The sequence below is a fragment of the Aotus nancymaae genome, unplaced genomic scaffold (genome assembly GCF_030222135.1).
Source record: "Aotus nancymaae isolate 86718 unplaced genomic scaffold, 86718_ANA_hifiasm-v0.15.2.pri h1tg000012l, whole genome shotgun sequence".
Taxonomy (NCBI): domain Eukaryota; kingdom Metazoa; phylum Chordata; class Mammalia; order Primates; family Aotidae; genus Aotus; species Aotus nancymaae.
This window is the reverse complement of record NW_026988423.1, coordinates 43,748,871-43,774,914: the sequence shown is the minus strand read 5'-3', so window position 1 is coordinate 43,774,914 and position 26,044 is coordinate 43,748,871. Positions and strand designations below refer to the sequence as shown.

Sequence of the window (26,044 nt, the reverse complement as noted above, 5' to 3'; positions counted from 1 at the left end):
TGAGCTATTTTATTTGATCAGGCATAGTTACTGTCAAGACAGAGGGGAGGAGTCAATGGCATTATTTTACAGTCAGTAAGAATACGGTCTCAGTAAGAACATTTTCAGGTTTAAAAATTTTTAAATTCCTAGGGACCCAGTAGCTTTAAATTTCACTTAGTTCAAAACCAATATGAGAGCATTGTAAACAATGTGAAATTAGGGCTTTGTGGATTGATGAAAAACAGACAACATTAGAGCTGCCACATGTGGCACAAAATGGCAGCTCGTTTTTACATGAGCAAAGGATTGGGCATCTGTGCAGGGGATGGTGAACGTGTTTTAAGTCACCATGCTGCTATCTTACTTCTTTAAATAAGAAAATAAGTGTCATGTTTTCTGCAGGTGGTTTCTTCTGAAATTGCTTTTAGGTGAGGGATGTCTTTAAGGGCTTAAATAAACCGCCTGCCCCAAAGGGGAATCGATTTGTTGTCACTGGTAAGTTAAATTATACTTGATGTTAGATACTGTAGTATACAAGTTGGGGTTCTCCCTCATTTTCCTCTCATTTCCTTTAGGCAGAAACAAGAATAAAATAACTTTGTTCAGCAGTGGTATTCAGCCCTGACATCTTTGGTGGCAATGATAAATGGATTTGAGACACGAAATAACTGCTCTAGCAAGGTCCATTGAACAGAATAGAGAGCAGTGCCCTCCTCAATGTCGTTGTATGTGATATATTCAATGATTGCCACTCTCTGCTTAAGAATGCATTCCATCACGAGGTACCTAGAATTCCATCTTGTTCCTACATTCTGAATGAGACACAGAGATGTCATAGACCTTGACTTCCTTCAATTTGGACCAGAGTCTGAAAACACAGATACTGAGATTCCCAAATGAAAATGGAAAACGTTTGCTTTTGAAGAAGTGTAATAAAGTCATAATCACATCTTTTCTGAGCCTTTTAATGGAAGACATTTTCTTCGGGCCCCAACTCTAGGCTCTGCTAACAGTTTTAACCCTATTCAGTAGGTTCACACATACATCTCTTTGCATTAAGCAGTCATGTTAGTGTTTCCTGTACTTTCTTTTGGAATCACCTCTTAAGTCATACTTTGCTTATGCTGCATGGAATCAACCGCTGTTGGAACAATTTGCAAGAAGAATGAGATTGACTTGCCAGTATAATTGAGCACCTCATGTGTCCCAAGGCCTGGAGGAAGCAAGGCACTGTCCTTACCTACATGGCACTCATTCTCTAGTAGGAAAAACTGTTGTGGCAAACAGCTGCCGTACAGTTTCGTAAAGGATGGAGATAGAACCAATTCAGTCTTTCTGGAAGCGTGTTGGAAGATTCAAAAAGGGAACTGTGTTTTGAGGGTGAATGTCAGGCTTTTAGGTAGAAAATTGGAGGAACGGAATTCCCAGTAGGGGGAATTGTTAAGTGCAGATGCCTGAGGGCGTGACCGAGTGTGAGTGGGCGTGGCTCGAGCAAGGTATGTTAGGACAGTGCCACTCAACCCGAGGGTGCCGACCAGGGCCAGGCCACAAGCTGTTTGCAACCAACCTGCTGTGAGATTAGTATATGGGCAGTTTGGGAAACTTTTAGAGTAACTTGGTAGCATAATTTTATGTTTCATAAATCTAATAATATTTTTAAAAATGTATTTTATGTATCTTTTTCATTTTTCAAGAATTTGAGTTTTTTTATATTTTACAAAAATATTTATCGTAACATATTAGAAATTAAAGAAAGCAAAACAAAAACAAATGGCTCTTCACCACAGAAAGCTTCAGAAGCATTGTATTAAGAGAGTGTTTGGGGTCTGGGAGTTGAGGGGGATTGGAAACAGAATGTGAAGAGTCTTCATAGGCCTTGTGAAGCATCCGCATCAATAGAAATTTGGTAAATCCACTCTGCTCAATAAGGACCTGGATTAGAAAAGGAAGAGACCACAGACCTTGGAAAGCAGTCATTATCCTCCTGTAATGACAAAATAAAACCCTGAACTAAAGCAGTAGCCACAGCCACAGGGACGGAGAGTTAGAAAGTAGAATCAATAATGTAGGGTGAGAGAGGAAGGTAAGTCCGCTCAAGGATGGGGTCAGGGATAAGGCTCTTCACTTACGCAGTTGAGTGATTGCTTGATGATGCTATTACCAAGGGCAGCATGGGCGAGGGGCAGTTTCAGGTGAGCAAACATGTTGAGTCCAGATTTAGATGGATACTTGAGTCTGAGGTGTTCACCGCACTTCAAGAGGGGCACGTAGCAAACAGAGGCTTAATAACAGTTAACATTTATCATCTGCACACACTCGGTACCATGCACTGAGTTGTTTACATGGATTAACTCACTCTCCTCTTCTTACTGGAAAATGCTTTTATTAGCTGTATTTTACAGAGAAGTAAACTAAGGCCCAGAGAGTTTAAATAACTTTTCTAAAGTTACACAGCTGGCGAATGTGGGTATAGAGATTTTTGAGTTTCAGCATATACATGGTAGAAGGGACCAGGGGAGTCTTTAAGGACTCCCTTGGAAGTCACATAGAAACAATAGAGCTCCAGATGCCACTCTGGGGAGACAATGGCATTAAAGAATATGCAGAAAAGGAAGGGCCTTGAAAAGATACTCGCAAACAGCAATATTGGCAAATGGGTGCAAAGGGAAAAATTCTGGGATGTGCAATAGAAACAATCTAAATACCCAGCACTGGGGAATTGTTTTATTAGATTATGTTACAATCCACACAGCAGATTGCAGTGTAGCCATTTTTTAAAGTGATGTTACAGGGTAAATTTTACTGATTAAACTAAAATATTTGATGTGTTATGTGAAAACCAAAGCAGGTTACAAAATGGTAGGAGTTCATTTTTATTTCTTAAAATGTATGTTTGAAAGACAAGAGAGATTATACCCTTAAGACTGGAAAGACACAAATATATTAACAGTATTTATCTCAGGATTGGAGATTTATGGGTAATTTTTAAAAAATGTACCCAGTAAATATGTATTTTTAAAAGGAGAAAGATTGGGTGGGTGGGTGGGTGGGTGGGCTGTTGAAGTTAAGGTTAAGACTTGTCTGGGAAATGAAGACCATGCCTCGAGCATTTCACTGTTAATTCCTGAAACCAGGCGAAGAGGCGGTGAAGATGGAGTTGAGCGGACACTGTATTGGGATGGCTGGAGGGACTCAGGTTGGGAACTAGTCCCTTTCTAATTGTACATTCGAGGCCTGTGGTCTGGCGTGCAAACCTGCCCTTCCTCTCCTTTTGTCTGTGATGGTTCAGGTCGTGTCTTTGTCTGAAGGCCAGGTGACGAGGAATTCTTACCTGTCATTGCTATAAGACCTAGTTGTTTTTGTTTTGTTGTTGATTTTTTTTTGGTCTCTTTTCATTTCTTGCTTTTATAATGGAGGGAAATATTTTTAGCTTTTCACAGCAGGCCTTGAAATCTTGTCATGGAGAGTACTCCATCACCTCAAGCTGGTAGTTAGTGTGCAACCTGTTTGCTAATAAACCAAAGCAGGACCCAGATGTCAGAATGCTTAAAACGGTCAAATCAGCTGGGACCCCTGTCTCTACATCTGACATGCCTTTTCCATTTCCCAGCCTCATGCAGAACATAAACCTGCATCAGGAGGTGGCTCATTGTGAACTCTTATAAATTGGAGTGGGTATCTAGGGATCGGGGAGAAGACACTTCTTCTTTTAACCTTTGAAGACCAAGAATCATTTGGCCAAAAAAATCCACAGTGTATTGAACTTAGGGTGTGAAAGCTGTACGGTGTATTAAATGTGAATCTGAGACCATGAATTCTACCCACACTGACTCTATAAAACAGCCTCCCTTTTTCATAAAGCAGGCCCATAAACCGCTGCCAGTGAAGCAGAAAGGCTCCTTAGGACTGTGGCTCGCTTTCCGTCTGGGGTTGTCAACAAACCCCCTTTATGAGTGGAATAGACCTCTTGTATGTGTCGAGCTTCTGGCTTTTTACAGAGTGTGTTCGGATCCAGGCAAGGCAAACGTTAGGCACTGTTTGCTGAGTGCATTTATTGCCTTTGCATAATTTATGAGCTGGAGGGGTTGACCATCATTCGTCTCTGCCAGGGGCTGGCACTCGAGGCTCCAGAGAGTGGAGCTGTAAATTGGATGGTGCGCTCCTGCTGAGCTCAAGGCAAAGTCCTCGGGTCAGTATGGGAATTTAATACCAGAAATGGAACTGTTTTCTCAGCGCACCATGTGGACCCCAGTGCAGCAGAGACTGTTTTGGCAGACTCCACGACTGGCCTTGTCGAGGAGCTGTCACTCACCCGGCATGTTGTGTGGGGAGCCTGAGCATTTTTAATCGGCTTGGCATCCGTGCTGCTTCCATAATGGATACCAGTAGGTCTCAGTTCTTCACCATATGCTTAACTCTGGAGACAAGGTGCTTCTGGGTATATCAGTAATTACTTGATGGAGAATTAAGTGGACCTTGAAATTAGAACTGGACTGTTGGAAAGCAGGAAGCTTAACACTTAGACAGAAATAACCATTCCCAGGGACATACTGCTGTTAGGATAGGAGGCGCAGTGGTGGTTCCTTCCCAACTGCTCCACTCCTCCTCCTCCCTGCACACCAGAACCTTGGGGAGCTGGGCAAAGGCGATGCCACAGCCTTGAGCTGTCATTGATTACCTCATACGGAGCGCTGTGAACATCTGGGAACATGAGCCTGCCTGGCAAAATACTCTTCTGTCTTCCACATCCCTCCTGAATTGAGCGTTGTCATTCTCGAAAATGTGCCTGAATCTTAGGAACCTCAAGGAGGGCTTAATTAAGGCAGTGGAGAGATCACACAATCAGGACACTATTGTTCCTCATCCCCCTGCGGTTCTAGGCATCCAATTTCTTTCTCAACTCATTTGATGTATTATAATAAAGAAACCACTCATCAGGTAAAAGAATATAAATGTAGACAATCTGAGATTGGAAGCTGAGTCGGAAATGAGGCACTGCACTTGGTAAAATCACTGTCACTGAATATCTGACTACCCTGTGGCACTGAGGAGCCAATGGGAGAAGTAGGAAGTGTTCTGATCCTTCAGTCTGTAGGACTGTGATATAAGGTCCTAAATGCTTTTAGTACAGAGTGCTTAGTCTAAAAAGAATAAGTAGTCCCCAGGTTGTCTCATAATAGCAAGAAGTCCAGTTGGATGGGTGTCTTGTTACTTCCCATTAAAAGCACTCTTATAGGAGCTTAAACAATAAGGTAACTTAGTGTTTTCTGAATAAAAAAAGTCCTGAGGCAGGCTGCTCTGAGATGGGTTCAGCAGTCCAATTGTGTCAAGCTTTTTTCCCTTGGTCCCACTCTGTTGTTTTTTTTACTGAGTCTTTTTGCCTCATTTTTGCAAAATGGCTGCTACATATCCAGACATCACATCCTTATACATTCACATTCAAAGGCCAGAGGCAGGTGGTTCCTTTTTTTTTGTTTACTGGAGAAACTAGAGCCCTCAGCCTCAGCAGACTTAAGAATCTCATTGGCCAAAGATGGGTCTTACAGTCATCTTTAGCTGCAATAAAAATTGGGAAAGAAAATACCTGGCATTTTTAACCTCAAAGTGTCAGGAGAAGGTGAAGACTAGGGAAACGGAGTTGTGAATGGCTGTGGGGATCTGACCAGCAGTGGCTGCCCTAGGAGCAAATTTATTTCCTGTTTCTGTTTAAAGCTACACCAACTCCCATGTCCAGGTGGCCGCACTAAAAATCCTTGGCATCATCCTAGATGCATCCCTGTCACTTGTTTCCCATATCCATGTGTTATCCAGTTCTGTTGGTTCTACCTTCAGAATTGCTCTGCCATCTGCTTCTCCCTTCCTAAACCATGCTACCACCCTGGGTTAGACAGTGGAATGGCTGCCAAACCGCTCTCCCTGTGACCTGTTTTTTCCCCCACTGTGCACTCTATCCACAGTCCCACAGAAAGTCATCCTCATAGAAGCAGCTCTGATCATGCCACACCCCTGCTAGTGTCTGTGTCCCAGCTTCATGTCTTACTGCTACACAGAAGGCTCCTTTAGGGCCAGGCCTGTATCTCAGGTGAATTTTGGTCTAGCTTAGCAGTTCCTTATCAAGGGCTATTGAGTGAATGAATGGATATATTTACCTGATGAGCTTTATTCTAGCAAAACACATCCCCCAGTTTTTCAGTTTTCATTTTCAATATTTTCATGAATATTGAATTAACAAAACGCTTCATTTTTTAAAAATTCTGTTCTTTTTTCCTTTACTTATAATGAGAAACTTAAAGATTGGGGTTAATTATTAATGATCATTCTCTGCTTATCCCAAACCAAACTTGATGATTGGAATTTGGGATCTGTTTGATATGGTCTGAGTCTATGGCCCTAAAGCATATTTTTTTTGTGCATATATTTTATTTACTACCCCGACCTCTTTTCTCTGGGCCTCTAAACTGGAAAAGGCAGCCATCACAACTGGTGGGCCTTGGCCATTATGTTCTGTTTCCTTCAGAGTTCAAATGAGTGACTACAATGCCCAGAGGTTTACCTCTTTTCCTTTATTTTTTATGTGTTTTTATTTTTTTGAGATGGAGTTTTGCTCTTGTTGCCCAGGCTGGAGTGCAGTGGTGCAATCTTGGCTCACTGCAACCTCCACCTCCTGGGTTCTAGTGATTCTTCTGTCTCAGCCTCCTGAGTAGCTAGGATTACAGGCACTCACCAGTACACCTGGCTAATTTTTGCATTTTTAGTAGAGACAGGGTTTCACCATATTGGGTAGGCTGGTCTCGAACTCCTGACCTCAGGTGATCTGCCCGCCTGGGCATCCCAAAGTGCTGGGATTACAGGCGTGAGCCACCGCGCCTTTTTCCTTTAGAAAAGCACCAGAGGGGAGACAACAGTCATTCACATTAGCTTAAGTTTGAATGGCTTCATTAAGAAATTGATTTTGCTCTGAATCTCACTGAACAATCTTGATTCACCTTAATCCTGTGGCTGACTCCTGGAGGGGCATCGCCCCTACCCTGCATGGTGGGAGGGAAGCGCTCACTTGTGCGATTGACCTGAGGAAGAACCACAGAGTAGAGGCATCAGATGAAATCAACAGAACAACTTTTTTGCATCGGGATAGCGTTTGGCTTTGGATGCTGTTTACTAGCACTTGAGCTGGAGAACTCTTTCTTTCCAGGAAGACATTTTTGATTTCCTTTACTCATCATGTACTTTTTTTGTATGGGGGTTGGGGGAATAGACATGAAAAGCAAAAACATACTCAGTTCTTGCACTAACCCTTATTTTCTTGTCTTCATTTTCAGTGTGACAGTGACAGTGACCAGGAAGAGAAGGTAAGACCCCCTCCCCCATTGTGGGCACAGCACATGACACACTGTGAACACCATAGTCCTCCCACACACAGCTGCAGGGTGGGATGCCAGCTTCATGGTGACAGTACCTTTTTTCTTTAGGAAAGGGGCATTATTCACACAGTGACATTTCCTATACTATGACATGTTTAATTTGTCAGATCTTTTTTTTAAACAAGACCTTCAATATTACGTATATGTGACACTGAGATTCTTCTTTATAGAAGATGACTCATAGACCCAAAAATATTTTAAAAGAGAATATTATTTATTTTGATAACCATGTGATTTTTTTAAAATTCATGATGAGAACATTAAACTTGCTAGTATGTATTTATAATGTCATTTCTGCATTTATTTTACTTATCCATATGCTTTTCTGTACCTATTGGCCTTCTTAATAGAAATGTTAATGGTATGTGTCTAAGAATCTCATCATGGGGTATGGGTGGGCACGGGAGGTCAGATGGGAACTGCCCTCTTCCCATCTGGACGGGCCGCCAGGTAGGAGGACAGTTCTTCCAGCAGGTACATGCTCTGTTTCGAGGCTCATGGGCACCAGCCTCTGTGTATCCAGATCAACATGGATCAAGAAAAGGAACTCGGTTTCTGAGGTTCCAGAAGATTGGATCACAACCCGGTAAAGTGAGCTTTCTGTTGCCTGAAGCAAAGGGATTATTTGTCTATTTGGTCTTTATTTAGCTTTCCTAATTGCCAACCAAATTTCCTTCCATTTTTACTGCTGCTTTGTGTATTTCAAAAAGAGTTACCTGAATATCATGGTTTCTATACTGCTTGGCATCAAAAGGATGGACTCAGCCCCTCTTCCCCCATTTCTGAATCTGTCCTGTGCCCTGGTTTTTGACTTTCACCTCCTACATTCTTGTGGATTTTATTCAGAATGCTGCGGTTAGTATTTAGTGGGATCTTTCCAACAAACCCAGAATTTTTCCCTCCTTCTCTGCTGCCAGCCTCCAAGAGAGATCTAAAGGCTCTTGTTCTGTACTGTCGTTAATTTGAATTCAGCATATGTAGCCTGTTATAAAATGCGAGACATCATCATTTGAGCAGGTCAAGCATATTCAGATGAAGACAAATGGTGCTTATTTGATTTCCTTAAAATCAGGAAATGAAAAAAGTGCTCTCTGGAGAAATCATGTTCTGCCTGACTTGGATGATAGACCAATGCATGTCCCCCAGATAAGAACAGGCTCTCGCCTTGAGGTTTTTATCTCTGAAGGACGGCCAGGACTGTCAGCTTGCTGACATGTGCATTATCCATGTCATTTTAAACAAAGTGACCTATGGAAGGGTGCGCTGTGCTGTGACATGGTAATGGGCTGTTGGATGACAGCGAAAGTACACACTGGAAAGGGGGCTGTGGATTATTCTTTTGTTTAACTGACAAGTAGGAGCTTCCTTCCTCCAGCCCCCGGGAGCCTTAGCTTCTTAGAAGTAGGACCCCTGGTGTCTCAGGCAGCCAGTGTGTAGTGGGTGCCAGGGACATGTACACAGCAGTAATTGTCCAGTGTTTAAGGCATGGTCAGTGGCCCCCGATCCCCCCAGGCCACATTCCCACCTTGTGGGCATCACTGGTACCCAGGGAGGGCCTGGTACCTCTTGGCCATTCCAGATCTATCGGCAATGGTTGGTCTCGCTTTCTAAGTCTGTGCCACTTCTCCAAAAGGATAAGTCTTACTCAGGCTGACATTCTTTCCTTAAAAGGAAATATGAATTCCAAAACCATCACCAGTCTTCAGCAGTGGTAGAAGGTGGTAAGGATGCCAGTTTTGTATTCCTTGTCAGTGTCTCTACCAGTGGGTTCAGTATTAACTACACACCCAAATCACCAGGGGAGCTGCTATGGGTTCCGGTGCCCGGGCCTCATCCCAGGTCAGTGACCTCAGAGCCCTTGGGGCTGCTGTTTGGAACCATGGGTCTTGATGATCACCTAACTCTGGTAATTTCTAGAAGTAATCTGCCTCTGGCTGTCAGAAGGATCAGGGACCAATGCTGAGGACACCCTACCAGGTCCTTTCCCATCACTGGATTCCTGAGAAGTTATTGCCTGGGTTTCCATCTCCAAGTGCAGGAAACGAAGTATCAGAATAATGGGTGTTGGGAAGGCAGCTCCCACCCACCACTCTGAGCTTGAGTTGACTTCAGGGTAATGAAGGGGATACGTAGTTGTTTATAGGCGAGTCCGAGAGTGACAGTGGCAGGAAGGGAAGGGGCATTAGGAGTGTTCCTCCGATCCCTGGCACACCTCCTGCCCTGCACCCCCACTGATTCTTCCTTTCGACTGTGGTGGTCCTGCAGGCCTTAAGTGGGAACCGCACCCCAACCAGTGCTCACATCATCTGTCCCTGCTCCGCCCCATCCAGTTTCTCCAGAGGGGCCCTGTTGCAGTTAAGACTGTCAGGCTTTCCCTTTTGGACTTAGATTGTCTGGTGTTTATCACCAACTTTAACACCATCCTCCAAGACGTCTGCTCTGTCTCAGCCTGGGCCCCTGTCGGCCCCCTCTGTGAAGGAACCTCTTTCCTGTGCCTGCCTCAGAGCCCCAGAGCTAACCAGGGCTGCTTTCACGTGTTGCTAGGAGGATTCGCATTCAAATCTGAATTGCTAATGGCAGAAGAGATGCCACGCAGTGTCCTGGGATCCCTTCAGCAAGCCCCACCAGGGATGCTGTTGGAGGCAAAAGTGAGACTTGTCAGGAACCCACTGGGGTTTCTCTCTGGAAGACCTGCCATTCTCTTACTCCATAGGGATCTGCAGAGCGAGTGGGCTAAAATTAGGGTACTGTGTTTCACACAGCTGACTGAATTAAGATAAACTCTGCTTTCCTCTGATATGAAGCTGTAATTTATAAAATGATACCCTTACTAATTAACGTGGAAGTGACTCGGAAAGGGGCTAAAAAAGCAGAGCTTTCCCTAAATGCAGGAGACACACTTGTGCACAAAAAGGCTTTGTTGAGACACTGAGCAAAGCGTCTCCCTTATCCCCCCCTCCCAGCCACGTGAATACATCCCGCATTAATGTGAGAGAACCACGAGGACGTTCATAAAGAGTAGAAATTGGCCAGGTGCAGTAGCTCACGCCTGTAATCCCAGCACTTTGGGAGGCTGAGGCGGGCGGATCATGAGGTCAGTAGTTCAAGACCAGTCTAGCCAACATGGTGAAACTCCGTCTCTACTAAAGATACAAAAAATTTCCAGGCGTGGTGGCATGTGCTTGTAATTCCAGCTACTCAGGAGGGTGAGGCAGGAGAATTGCTTGAACCTGGAAAGCAGAGGTGGTTGCAGTGAGCCAAAATCAAGCCATTGCAATCCAGCCTGGGCAACAGGGTGAGACTCCATCTCAAAAAAAAAAAAAAAGAGTAGAAATTGGGTCAGAAGGCTGTGAACACTGCATCTTAGATGTGGGATTGTTCTTCATTGTAGTAAGAGTGAAGAAAAGAGGCAGCACTTGGCACTCTTAATCACCCAAATTAAGCAATTATTCTGATCCCCTATTGGAAGTGAATTGGTATCATGAGAACAAAGAGGAAATATGCCTATTTCCATATATTTAGCCTATATTTTATTTTGTTTCCTTTCTTTCTCCACCACTGGCAGCAGCCCATTATGCTAAGAAATACCCCCTATTTGGTGATGAAGTTAATGTGGAGATTCGAAGTCACTCCCTCTTCTTCTACCCACATCCTTTTTCTTGTATATGGCATGTGACCGAGCTGATTGGAAGGGGTGTAGCCCGGTGGCCAAGCACGTGGGCCTCAGTGTGATGCCGACGCATGTTTCTGACTCCCCCTTTCTATTTGTTGTGGACAAGCCTCAGCTTTCTCAGCTGTCAAATGGGAGTGACAGCAGCTCTACACATTGTCCTATAGCAGTTAAATGAAAGCAATTAGGACCAGACATGGTGGCTTATGGCTGTAATCCCGGCACGTCAGGAGGCCAAGGCAGCTCTTATCTTTGAGCCCTGGAGTTTGAGATCAGCCTGGGCAACATAGTGAGACCCTGTCTCTTAAAAAAAAAAAAAACTTTTAAAAATTAACCAGGCATGGTGGCATGTGCCTATAGTCCCAGCTACTCAGGAGGCTGAGGCAGGAGGATTGCTTGAGCCTAGGAGTTTCAAGACTGCAGTGAGCTAAGATCATGCCACTGCACTCCAGCCTGAATGACAGAGTAAGACCCTGTCTCTACAAAAATAAAATAAAAATATATGAAGACATGTGGCTCAGTGCCTGATCTATAGTAAGTGCTCAATAAATGTTAGCTTTTGCTCATTTTACTTGAGATAAATTGAGAAAGAATACTTGAAAAAAGAGGAAGACTAGCATCCTCTTTGGAAAGCTGGGGTTCTTCTGGAGAACCTGCCAGAGAGTTTCCCCAGAATCTAAGGCTCAGCCTTTATCCCATAATGGAAGTGCTAAATTTTGAAGGGTTCTGAAGCAGTGTTTCTTAAACCCCTTATCCAAACATCAGGCCTTCCTCTGAGCAGAACCTGGAGCCCAGAGCATGTGCACTGTCCTGGAGGGATCAAATGGTGACTCAGCGGATTGTCCAGCTCTTGTCCCTTCAGCAGCTGTTCCCAAATGCCAAACACTGTTGGTTCCCAGAAACCCATCACAGGAGAGAGGTTCTGGGGTGAGGCCAGAGCATCTATATTTTTTAAAAGCTTCCTAGGTAATTTTGGTACACAACTGGTTTTGAGAATGACTGCCTTATAATAAATGTCAGAGAGAAACATGATCTTTCCCCATGTTTAATTCCCTTGCATTTTGCCTGCTTAGGAGAAAAGCTTGAAAGCTGCAGGGATGTCGCCTGTGTGCACACTCATGTGCCACCCATGCTTATGTCTGTAGATAGCGGGGATAAGCATGCCTGCAGTACACACACGTGATCTCACAGAAAGGAGTCCTTCTTTTCCCTTTTCTTTTAATATGACTCCTGATTGCGGTTTTCTGTTGCCGTGCTGTCAGCAGGAGGAGTAACCTCCCGGAGAAGGTGGCTGTGCTCCCGGCCTTTGCTGTGGTACTGTGTCCCATATGCAGGACAGCAAACTGGCACACTTGGCTAACTGCAAATGCAGTACTACTGATTTTCTGCACCTGCTCTCCCTCTTTCCACACACTTTTCAGGGCATTCCCTTTTTTGTTTAGAAACAGGGTCTCACTCTGTTGCCCAGGCTGGAGGTCAGTGGCACAACCATCACTCACTACAGCCTCAAACTCCTGGACTCAAGCCCTCCTCCCACCTCAGCCTTCCAAGTAGCTGGGACTACAAGTGTGTGCCACCACACTCAGATAATTTAAATTTTATTTTGTAGAGATGGAGTCTCACTATGTTGCCCACTCTGGTCTCAAGCTTGACCTCAAGTGATCCTCCTGCCTTGGCCTCCCAAAGCACTGAGATTACAGAAGTGAGCAGCCACACCTGGCGTTCATTTTTAAATTCATGCTAAAAGTTGTTGTGTTTGATCATTTTGTGTTCACGTGTGTGGGAAGGGGCTTCTAAGAAAAGCAGCAGAGAAAACCAGCAAAGGCTTATGTTCCTAACTCAACACAAACCACATGCCTAACTTGGCTCGTGAAGGAGTCAGAAACTGCTGAGATGTCGAATTGAAGAACGGGCATGTGGTTTGTGCTTATAGTGATGGGTCCCATCCCTCGGTTGGCCACGTTTCGTACTTGGTAAGGTTTATGCACCCTCAGCAACATTCCAGAAGCTCAGAAGGCCCTCACTGTTGCTTGTGGAATCCCCATCCTTAGTTTCGGAATAGGACATATTTTGATCAAGAGACAGTTTGGAGGTGCGGTCCTGTTTTGTAGCTAGAAAGGAATATCTCCACCCTTCCAGATTTCACAGCAGCAAAGCAGGCAGCCGTCACCCAGGGAAAGAGAGGGGACCCACGTTTTTGTCTTTGTATCCCTAATACTTTGCACAGTGCTTGACGTGAAGTAGGTGTTCAGTGTTTTGCAAAATGTGCATTTTCTTTCCTGGATACTCATCTCCAAGTGGAGGGTAAGTGAACCAAGTTCAGAAGACACGTACGCAAACCTGAATGCACCTCACACAGTCCCAGTGTCTATTTCTTGGACTCCCCAAAATTTGTAATCTCTTCCTCAGGCTTCTATATTTTGTTTACGATTTTCTCATACAGTATATCTAAGTTATCTGTAAGTTTCTTAACTTAAATGGACAGTTTCTGTAGTTCTTGGCTGACTTTTTTTACTTTTTTTTTTGTTTTGTTGTTGTTGTTGTTGTTTTAAACAGAGTCTCGCTCTGTCACCCAGGGTGGAGTACAGTGGCACAATCTCGGCTCACTGCACCCTCCCACTCCTGGGTTCAAGCGATTCTCCTGCCTCAGCCTCCCAAGTAGCTGCGATTACAGGTGCCCACCACCACGCCTGGCTAATTTTGTATTTTTAGTAGAGACGAGGTTTTACCATGTTGGCCAGGCTGGTCTTGAACTCCTGACCTCAGGTGATCCACTCATCTCGGCCTCTCAAAGTGTTGAGATTACAGGTGTGAGCCACCGCTCCCAGCGTAAGAGCTTTTTATTTTGGATACGTGATTTCTATGATGCCCATCTACTCAGCCTCTGCTTACCCCTTCAAGATTTTGTCTCTGGGCTAAAATGATATTTTATTTTTCTTCCAAAATCGTCGTATTTCCAGTTGGCTTAATTACATTGCATATATCCCAAATTCATATTGATACTATACTTGGATTAAATTTCTATGGCAAATTATTTTAAAGCCAGATCTCGTTAAGTTCGGTTTTTCATATGATAACATTTTCAGGCAAAACCAAAAATTACTTCACTTATACTGAACGCGTATATACAATAATCTGTTCATTACTACCATGTCATGCACCTGAAAAAGATAGAAGTTATAAATGTACAGATTTTCAATTAAATGTAGGTATGTCAACAGAATAAATACTTGTTATTGGAAATTTGGCAGGCATTTTCAGCTAAATTCTTGTTTCTTGAAATAAACTGTGAGAAGAAAGAACAGGTTCTAGATGTTCTGTTGCTCTCAATAGGTGGGTGGTGGAGAAGGGCACTCAGAAGACCCAATTCCTGATTTTTCACTCACCAGCTGCATGGCCTTGGGCAAGTTACCTAATGGTGCTTAGCATTAGTTTTGTCATCTGGAAAATGAGGCAGGATTCAATGATCCAACATTGACTATCCAGATTTTCCAAATAGCTATTTACCTAGGCCCCAACAGCATGACAGAACCCAGAGGGAAATTAATATGTGATTGTATCTTCCATTTGCCAAAGTGGAAAGAGGATTATATAAGAATTGCCTCCATTCTTTCATCTCTCTCAAACTCCCAAGAGAGAATAAGCATGTAGGGGACGTACTCGGGTATATGTGTATGTACTCTCAAGCAGCTGAAGGGAACTTACATACAGATCTCATGTCTAAACAGAGTCATTATCTGTTTGTTGGTTCAGTCTTTCAGTCATACATATCCACTCATTTTTCTCAAGTATTTACTGATGAACTGACATGAGAATTATAGTTGCTTAACTCTGATGAAACTGTTACCATGTACCTATGAATAGGCAGCAGAGCAGTTCATTTAATCTGTGTTCCTCAACTACCATAAGTATTTGGGAAAGCATGGGGACTAGGTGGCGAGCTAGCTTACAGAATTTGTTTCAATAACTCACTTGTTTAGTAATGACCATTACTTTGATCTATAAAAGGCATTGTTCCAGAAACATCGAGGTTGAGTGCATGATTCTGTGTTCTCAGAGCAAAGTTCCTGCTGCTTCTCCTTAGGATAAGCCATCGCCGTGGGTGTTCTGGCTTACCTGAAGTGAAGGCTGTAAAGCCAAGGAGGACCTGGTGGAGGTGGTGGCTGTCAGCCTCATGAAATCGACCATGAGCCCTGAGCCACCTGAATACCAGGAGAGTTGTGAGCAGAGGCATTTGTACAGGTGATGCCTTGAACAACCTGCTTCATGTTAGTGGCTTCTGATAGAGTGTAACCCGGGAGGCTCTTTGGTTGTCAGAGAATTTGTCTTATACTGTATTACGGTTGCAGAGTGTTCTGTCTTCAATAAAGATAGAACTTCTTTTTTGTCATGTATGTCTTTGTGTTCATGTGTGTCAGTTAATCACCCTTGACAACTCCTGGATGGCAAGATAGTTACAGATAAATGCTCCTCAGAACTGTGCCATCCTGGTGTGACAAATATAATCAAGTATCTGTATTAGGATGTGTTAATAATTATCCAAACTTTAAGTTTCTCAATAAACATGAAGCAAATGAAATTTGGGCCTACAGACAACTTACAACATACAGACTCTTCTGAAGTGGGACTTTTTTTCTTTTTTTCCGGCCTGGAATCCAATTATCCAAGGCGAGAGGGAAGGGCTATATACAAGGTATATATTTTAACTCTTACAGATGCGTAGCAAAGTCAACCCATGATTAATTAGGGATGTAGGCTACACCAGTCGGTGAACTTAGCATGAACCATATCTGGACATAGAACTCAGTCTTCCTTTAAGTGTCTGTTTATATTTAAACATTTAATATTTTACTAAATCATAGAATCCCTGTAGGTACCCCATGCCTAGCATGTACTTGACACATACACCCTTGTAATTATTAGTGTTATACCCAGAAGTTGCTTTGTTGATTATCCAAGTATCAAGTATAAAGGAAAAGGGCCTCTCCTCCATCACCCAGGAAGTACATGAAAGAGCAGGGCTGGGGCAGAGGAATTTCTGAGCTTCCAGTCCAGAGCCTCATGGACCCCATGTAGTCCCTGCAGACCATTTTCTTCCTGCGACCCCACATAGGAGAAGGGGCCATGTTATCACGGTGGCTCCTGCACTGCACCCACTAAGGTAGTTTTGTTCTGAGCTACAATTTGCCCCCTCAAGAATCTTCTCGTCCATCCCCAGACACTGATTCTCACCCTTGCAGAGTCTCTAGGTCCATCAGGGCCACAGGGCCTTTCCTTTTTTGACAGCAAATGCTGTATGGGCTGTTCCCGCAGCCCAAATGGTAGTAAATATCTGCAGCAGCCATGTCCATGTTAAAGATTATGGATTTGCCACTAAGGGGAGAATATAGTGTTTATCGGCTGGAGTACGTGCCGGCTGAGCTGATTACGGCACAGCACTCAGTCAGCCAATGATTTGTCCTGTCCTTTATCATCTGTGTCACTCAGCAGTGTGCTGGCGAAGGGAACGGATCACCCCCTTCCCTTTTTTTGTACCCATTTCGTGTAGAAAATTTGTATTTACTTTGGGAGTGTAATTTGTTCCTCATGGATAATGTGACCCTGAGCGGAGCTGGATCATGGGTTAGTTGAAGTGATATTTTCCGCTAATGGTAGTCGTACATCATTGCTGTCAGCTCGGGTTAGGAGGCAAGCACATTACAGCTCCATTTTACCTCTGCAGGCATCTGGGATTATTTGCCATAACCGAGTATGACATGACCGCACTACAGAGTGCATTAAAATTTTACTGGCTTCTCAGGCAAGTTCCCCGGCTCCAGTGTGTGCTTCAGGCAGGCGGTCTGATGGGGAGTAGTCCAAGGGCCCTGACTTCCTGCTCAGAGGTGCTGCGGGCAGTGGCCTAAGCAGGGGCTGCTCTCCCCTTGCCCTGAGAAAGAAGCCAGGGAAAGAGTTTGCGGGGAGTCAGACAGAGGGTATGTCTCTGGACATCCCAGGCTGGCAGGTGACTAGCTGCCTTGTGCACACAACCAGGTGCCACCCACAGTGGCCACTGCCGCCTGCTCTCTGTCCTTGATGACTTCAGCCCTCAGGATGGATTGGGCAAAAGCTCCTCCAAGGAGAGCCCAGGGTAAGTGCAAGCCTCTCCCAAGCCTTGCACAGATTTGTATTGTTCACGTCTGCCTATGTTCAGACTGAGGAAAGGAGGTGTAAGTCCTCAGTATGGCAGAATCCGTGCCCAGCCATGCAGCTGGACTGAGCCTGACAGAGTCTCATCAACCCAGTTAGAAATGTTTGCCAAGATGTTTTACACATTCTCTTCTACAGTCCTCACACCGACCTACTGGAGTGTAGACGTGATTACCTCCATTCTCCTTACACGGAAACTGAGGTTCAAAGGTTATATAACTTACATTATACAGCTAAAGGTAGCAGACATAGCCTTCTGACTTCAAATTCTATATGGTTTCTAGTGTTCAGTGCTACAGAGAGAGAAAGAAATAACTATTGTTTAAATAGTGCTTAGATGTGCTATACATATGTTGACTTGTTTAATGTACACTACAATCCTAATAGGTAGGTGCTAATATTATCCCCATTTACAGAGAAGGAAACTGAGTCACAGAGGTATTACTGAACATGCCCTGTCTTGCTCCTGGTTAATGGCAGAGCCAGGGTTCAAACCCAGGTTGTCTGGCAGTGTTTTTAGCCACTAAGCTGGACTCTCCCACATGCCATATTCCAATAAGCCTGAGAGCTGATAGGAAAAGACCAGGGAGAATAGTAATATGTTGAAATAAAAGGAAATGTTCAAAGAGTATTTTATCACTTTCTGTTGTAACTCAAACTAACATCCAACAAAATATCACTCAAAAAAGATGTTCTGTGATGAGCTTTAATTAATTAATAAGTCCCATTTGCAGTTAGCACATTACTGGCATGCAAATGATGCTTCTAAGGTGCTTGAAAGGCGTTTATTTTGATAGGTTAAGACTAAGCAGTCACTCTGGCAAATGCTTTATTCTTTTATATTGTTACTAGAAAGGCTGTAATAAACTTAGGTTGAATCATGTTCTTTAAAAGGACAATTTAAGGTTGACTCCCAATAATTAGTGGGATATGGATCAGGACCCATAGGCTTCTGTATAGAGTAAAATGGCTGCAGATTCCCTATTGGTGAATTCTGGGTGCTGGACACTCGAATGTACTCACATGCCCACAGTGTGGACATGACCTTTTGCTCTGCCACAGAAATACCCCTTTTTACCTCTGTAGCCCCCTCATCACCTTCTCTTCTAAGTGTGAAATGTTACCCTTCCTGGACAGAATGGACAAACCATTCTTACCATCGGCTGTGTACATGATAGGGTTGTAATTCATGAATTTATTCAATAAACCAGACATAAAGTGAGTTATACCTTGTACCTTCAGGGCAGTTTTTAAAATGCTGCAACAGAAGAGCCATAGATAAGCATGGCTTTTCTCATTGAGAAATTTAAAATTAAGTTAGCACACTGAGAATTGTCCTCCCTGCCCCCACTCCCCTCCTTGGGCTCACGAGCACACACATTGATCTTCTCTGCTAGATTACCGTAGGTCCAGGGGATTGACCTTAGTTTCTCCTCTGGCCTTAGATCCAATCACTCAAGAAGTAAAGAATAAGAACAAAAGTATTGATCCAGTCATGGAAAAGTAATTATTTCTCTCAGATGGTCTGTTTAGGATGCAGTAATAATTTTAAATAATGTATTCCTCAGAGACAGCATGACAACATATGTGGATTATTTACCTGGTGTTTTTAAATAGGTTACACTTGCACCCTCACCCCTTTCCTGGACGTCGAATGCTGTGCAAGTAGGCCCACTTTAAGAAGAGTAAACATTGAGAAAAATCAGAGTTTACCCAACAAATCAGTTACCAAGCAATTACTCATTATAAAGGGACTTATCCATCTTCTGTAGCTGGACAAAATGTAATGGACTTCCACATGCTCACATACTTACAATGCAAGTCCTACCTTCTTTATGAAGCGCCTTCATGAAGTCACTGGGTCATTTTGAAACTTACGTTTTAACGGCTTTGGCTGTATTTATGTTAACAGAATTACCTTTTAAAGACTGTTTTTGTTTCAGAAAATATGCATTACACTCAAACTAACAAATAAGGAAATGTTTAGGCTTTTGGAATTCAAATGTGTTAAAATAACCAAACCATCAGAAGGGCAGAGCCAGGCAACTGGATATCAGAAATACTGAGCGGAGGGTTAAATGCCCTCCGTGCTTTGTCTCTACTTATTTTTGCCTGTCCACTTGAATCTTGATTATTTTGGAGACTTCATTTCTCCTTTTGGTGGAAATCATGACCCATCCACTTTTCAGCTTTAGCCAGAGGCAGGAGACTATCTCTCCTTTTCCACTGCCACTGCTAAGATCCAAGGGAAAGATTCTGATTGGCTAAGATTAGCTTAGGTGCTGGGGTAGTTCTCAGGAAAGGATTGTGGGTGGGTGTAGCTTAAGCCAGGTGCTTAACACCTGAATCGATCAGTTATGAGTAGAAAGACGGAACCATGTTTTCCAGAAGAGCTGCTCTGGAAGTGCCTCTGTACATGGTGCTGGAGTCAGGAGAGACCCCAGAAAGTTGGGAGTTGGGCCTGCAGCAGTGGGTTCTAGGAAGCACAGCCAGATTAGGCACTACTTATTGACATAAATTCTTTTTTTTTGAGATGGAGTCTCGCTCTGTCACCCAGGCTGGAGTGCAGTGGCATGATCTTGGCTCACTGCAACCTCTGCCTCCCGGGTTCAAGCAATTCTCCTGCCTGAGCCTCCCAAGTAGCTGGGACTACCAGGTGCATGCCAGCATGCCTGGCTAATTTTTGTATTTTTTAGCAGAGATGGGGTTTCACCATGTTGGCCAGGCTGGTCTTGAAATCTTGGCCTCATGATCCACCCACCTCGGCCTCCCATAGTGCTAGGATTACAGGCGTCAGCCACTGTGCCTGGCCAGACATAAATTCTTGGCAGCCACAGAAGCTGCCTGGGTCATCCAAAGTTAGCACTTTATGGTGATCACAAATCTGAAATATGGATACATGTTTACAATTATGTATAATAATGCCTAAATATTCATAGACTTATTTTAAGTGCTATTCACAGATTGGTTCTATCTTGCTTAAGCTATTAAAAGCCATAGAAATACACAGGATTTTGTACAGTGAGGGTTCATATGTACATGCCCTTAGAAAAGTCCAGAATTTATTAATATTTTAAATACACATATAGCAGCTAATGAATTACTTCCCAAGTTTAAGACAACCACCTTGAGAGATACAAAGATCTCAAGAAATGTCAATTAGTAAATTACATATCTAGAGTACAAAATGAAACTTATTTGTCCAAGGGGATTTTGGTCATCCCAGAGAATCCAATTTGTGTCCAATGAAGTACTACTTAAACTCCAGCAGGCAGCCTGCATGAAATGGCATTCCTAAGACTGGAGAATAGTAAGCTCACTCATAGCTTCTTTCACTCACATTTTATTCAACAAACTTAGTCCTCACTGTATGCTGAGCCAAGCACTGTTGTGGGAACTAGGAATGGGAAGAAACACATAGAAACCCTTCAGAGAAGTAACAGTCTAATTGAAGGGAAGGCTGAGGTACCTAGATGAATTATAAGACCACATAGTATATGCTGTTTCTGAGGAATGGCATGATGTCTGAATGCAAAAAACTGAGCTGTAGTCTCTAAGGGAGTAAGTATTTAAGTTAGATCTTGCTGCAGCACATGGAATAGATGTTAGTAGGTAGCAAGAATGGGGTAGATCACAGGCACAGGGGATATCATTTGCAAATAACAGAGTTGTGAAAGGCTTAGCATGTGGAGAGAAGCATGAAAACTTCCGTTTGTGTGGTCAGGGTCCATGGCAGTGTGAGGGGAAGATGAGACTGTAAAGGCACATTGGTATACACAGTTCCATAGAAACTGACCTTGCAGAGCAAGATGAGAGCTTGGACTTGATCCAGATGGGAGCACTGAATACTCCCATCTGGATCAGGATTCACGTAGGTGAATGACACATCAGAACTGACTTTTTGGAGGAGGATTCAGGCAGTGGCATGAAGGATGGAGTGGAAGGGGGTGAAAGCTGTCATACTGGGGAGATGAGAGGTGTTAGAGATCTCGACCAAAAAAATGTGGAAGGAAGGAGTCTGATTTTAGAGGCATTTCTGAAGTGATGATTTTGTGACCACTGAGAAGTGGGGTCAAGGGAGTAATCATGGCTAACTCAGGTTTCAAGTAAGGCTGAATGGATAGGTATCAGACAGTGAGAGTCAGAGGGGTAGAAGAAATATGAGTTCAGGGAGGGGCTTTCAGGACCTTCAGCTGGATGAGGTCAGAAGAGCGTACGTATTGATGATGCAGGAGTGATCAGAACTGCAGGTCGGTGTCTGGGAGACAAAACCGTCTGAGTAGCAGAGACGGAGCTATAGGAGAATAAGAGGGAGGCCAGCCAGAACACTGGGATTTTTTCTGTTTCTACAGGAATGAATATATGTGGTGATGATAACCATTAAAAACAAAAGAAATACTGGGGACTACTAGAGAGGGGAGGTAGGGAGGAAGGCAAGGGCTGAGTGACCCTTGAATACCATGCCCACTGCCTGGGTGATGGGATCATTAGAAGCCTAAACCTCAGCATCACGCAATGTGCCCATGTAACCAACATGCACGTGTACTCCCTAAATCTAAAATAAAAATAGAAATTATTTTTTAAAAAAACAACAAAATAACTGTATATTAATCATAACGTCTGATGTTTGTATAGCTTTTTTTAAACTGTACATGTCTTTATTTTTTCAATTGTGGCAAAATAGACATAACATAAAATTTACCATCCTAACCATTTTTAAATGTACATTTCAGTAGTAATGGTAAACACATTCACATGGTTGCACAGCCTGTATAGTTTTTTCTATACCACATGTATTAAAGTACCATACATAGTTCATTTAAACTTCATAAGAAACACTATGGATGAAAGGATGTTAAATATTCATTTTAGAAATGAGGAACTTGGAAACAGGATGAACTGAAACAAAGTCATAATGCTTTGGTGATAATATCCCCATGCCTTCTGTGGTCTGTATTGGGGTTATACCACATTATCCTTAGGGATGATATTTTAACATCTAACTTCCAATGGACCAAGTAGTAACTCACTTATATCCTCATATTCTGTAGCATTCCTTAACTGCAGGTCGGTGTCTGGGAGACGAAACCATCTGAGTAGCAGAGACGGAGCTATAGGAGAATGAGAGGGAGGCCAGCCAGAACACTGGGATTTTTTCCAGTTTAAGGAAACTGGAACAAAATCAGCCCCGGAGCGTCAACTGGGTAGCCCAGCAGCAGCCAGGTCACCACTCTGAGAGGTTTGGTTCTAAGTGGCCTTGTGGAGGTGAGACAGAATAGGGCCATATGGCTTTGGATATGGCAAACACCTAGAAAGGTAGAGATATATGATACCACACTCCCAGCTCTAGCAACATAGTGCTGTGTGACTGTGACCTTGGGCAGTGTACTTATGCTTCTAAGCTGCTGCTCTTGTGTTTTTTTATTTTTTCTTTTAAAAATCTAGTTGTAAAATACCTAGGATGATATGACCCATAATAGTAACTACTCAGGCCAGGCATGGTGACTCGCACCTGTAATCCCGGCGCTTTAGGATAGAACGTTTCCCCGCTCAGTCACATTAATAAACCACCATCGCCTTTGAGTTTCTAACTCTCTGCCTGTCTCTGGAATCCACTGGCGAGGAAAGTGGGCTTAAGGTTTGGTCTTGGATTCAGAAGGTGCAGACCTCATCACCAGCTGCTGCTGTGCAAAGCAAATCACTGGACCGCTCTAGAACCTCAGCAAGAATTCATACCTCCCAAGGCTGTGGCAAAGATGAAATGCAGGCCTTGGGAGTGCTCTGCGCTCTAGACCGTTCCACGAGCTGCTGTTGCTGTTGTCACTGGACAGTGGGGCCCGCTGCTACCTCACAGCCTAGAGCCAGGTGGAAGGAATCCAGTAGCCTTGTTGATTCTTTGCTGCCCTTTCCCGTCAGCCACACCCACCACACAGACTTCCGCATACCCATGTGGTGGTGGTATTTATGTTCATTTGCCAGTTCTGACATAGGAGCAAGCCTTTGGTGCTGTTGTTGGTACTGTTCTCACTCCACTCCTGAATGTAATGTCCACGGCAGATGGAGAATTGTGGGCAATGGTAAGATTCTGTCCTTCCTTCCACAATTCAGGGGGATTGTGGGCAGTAGTAAGATTCCTGATATATTTCCAAACCCTGGGGTGGGTGGGAGGAAGCTCCAAACGATGCAGCTTGATTTCCACTGGGCTTGTGGTTAGGCCTGGACTGCCTTACTGCTGGTGGCCTTCATCTTGGGTGCTGCAGGTGGCAATGGCAAGGACTGAAGTGGGGAGAGCAAAGATGCCCAGCATCTGTGCCTGGCCCTGGCTCATTCATCTGATGGGATTGTTAGCAAGCTAAGTGTGACCTGGCCTGCAGGGCACCAGAAGAGATGGAATACCTGGTAGGCAGCTAGGTAGGAACATAGGACTTCCCAGCAGCTGAGGGTAGAGAGGAGGTTCTGTGTAGACCCTACTTGGCTACACATCACCGTCGCTCAGAGTGCTGTGGTCAGAGAGGTGGTTTGGCAGTACCCTGGACATTCTGATTCAGAAGTTTCTTAGCCAGGTGTGGTGGCTCATGCCTGTAGTTTCAGCTACTTTGAGAGGCCATGGTGGGAGATCACTTGAGGCCAGGAGTTCAAGGCTGCAGTGAGCTATGATCGTGCCACTGTACTACAGCCTGGGTGACAGAGAGAGACCCTGTCTCTAAAATTAAAAAAAAGAAGAAATTTCTAAGTGGGGTACAGGAATCTATATTTCCAAAAGCACCCCTGGGACTTTTGACGCACACAGCCTGCCTGGCAAACACACGGTTTTTAGGAGAAAACCATGAGATTTGGTGTCAGGAAAACCTGTTTTTGGTAATAGCTGTGCCATTTGTCAGTCACATACTGGCTCTAAACTTCAGTATCCATAGATTTAAAGCTGGTATGACACTAATACCTGCCTCAAAGGATTGCTGTGACGGTGTAATAAGACGTTTATGCGCCGGGCGCAGTGGCTCACGCCTATAATCCCAGCATTTTGGGAGGGCGAGGCGGGTGGATCACGAGGTCAAGAGATCGAGACCATCCTGGTCAACATAGTGAAACCCCGTCTCTACTAAAAATACAAAAAATTAGCTGGGCATGGTGGCACGTGCCTGTAATCCCAGCTACTCAGGAGGCTGAGGCAGGAGAATTGCCTGAACCCAGGAGGCGGAGGTTGCAGTGAGCCGAGATCACACCATTGCACTCCAGCCTGGGTAACAAGAGCGAAACTCCGTCTCAAAAAAAAAAAAGAAAAGAAAAAGACGTTTATGCACAGGTTATACGGTATACACATCATGATGCTTTAAAAACCCTCAGCTTCCTCCTAACCCAACCCAGAAGCCCAAGGACAGACTGGCCCACTGGCTTTGGCTCTAGTGCCCCCAGCCACTTCCCACCAACTCTGTCCATGTAAGATTTACATAGCCATGGCCAAATTGTTACTGTTATTAACAATCAGCAATCAATCACTAAAAGCTTTTACTCTTATTTAAAGAGAACTCTTAACAAGGGTGTTTACTTCATACCGTTGGCAAATCATTGTTAATTCTTGTGATACTCACCGTGATAACATCTATCCAAATGCATGTTTGCTCTTAATGCGAGTGTCATGTGCAATTTGGGAGAAATTCTGTTGTCATGTAGCATTAATTAATGCCCACTTACTGTAAAGTGTTCGGAGACACCAGTATCAGTGAGATTTCCCGACCACATAGAGAGGACAGAAGAGCTGAGAAGGGTCCAGAAGCCACTAGCAGGACTGAACTGTGACTGAAGGCACTGGTCCCAGGCACACTTCTCTGCTGAGAGTAGGCAGGTCAGCCCTCTGGCTGGAGGAGATAGGTGTCCACCTACAGGTAATCAGAGCATACAGCCGGGCCATCCCAGCCTGGCTCCACTCACTGTGGCTGGAAGGGGTTTTGCCTCTCTATCCCCAGCCCCTCCCACTCCCACACAGTCACCTCCAATGACCTCTCCTCCCAGTTGCAGCCACCCTGGATGTCGATTTTTAACCTGGTTTCACCTGGCTGCACATGTCAGCTGGTGGGCCCTGGCATGATGTGTGACTTGCTTGGGCCTCTGCAGCCTTGCCTCCCTGCAGCGACGCCTTACAGCCTGCCTTTGGGGCCGAGGCTGCTGGAAAAGCCTGAAGGTCGAGTTCAGGAAATCATCTTCATCCCCATCCCCAAGCAGGTGCTCGGTCAGACCTGTTTATTAACGTTCTCTATGTTTTCAAATGCCCCCTCCAAAAAGGAGTGTGTGTGAGGTGCTTACACATCTCACACATGGGACAGCGAGTGTGACAGTGAACAGTGCTGCTTCAGGGGTGGGGACACAACCTTAACTTTCCATTTCTTCCAGGCAGCTCAGTGTAGTGGAAACTATAGTAACTGACCAGGGCTATGCCCACCAGCTGTGTGAGAGGGACTCAGTTTTCTCACCTATAAAGGGCTCACTTTACACACCCCATGGAATTAAGTGCGATGAAGTCCTGCATATGCATGGTGCTTAGTAGCCATTGCCTTATTAAAAATGTCAGTGATCACTGAGGATCCTGATTTCCCTCCCTTTGTGTCCACACCTCAGGCACGTGCTCTCTCTCCTGCAAGAGGCGTAGGAACAGCCCCTCTCATCTGAGTCCACCAGGAAAGCCAGTCACAAATCAGACACAAGCAGTTTTCATTTCTTCTGTCCATAACCAATATAACTAAAGTACAGTGGAAAGACAAGTATTTTTTGTCCTGGTGAGGAAAGATGC

General features: G+C 44.2%; 1 protein-coding gene across 4 annotated transcripts in view; it reads left to right on the top strand.

Moving 5' to 3' along the window:
• The window catches only part of AUTS2 (activator of transcription and developmental regulator AUTS2), a 1,219,271-nt gene that overhangs the window by 863,909 nt on the left and 329,318 nt on the right, over positions 1 to 26,044 (top strand). For all 4 annotated transcript variants that reach the window (XM_012449080.3, XM_064375625.1, XM_064375624.1 and 1 more), the window contains one exon: positions 7,302 to 7,331. In XM_012449080.3, the coding sequence (XP_012304503.3) occupies positions 7,302 to 7,331 (30 nt within the window). The remainder of the gene's footprint in view (positions 1 to 7,301; positions 7,332 to 26,044) is intronic.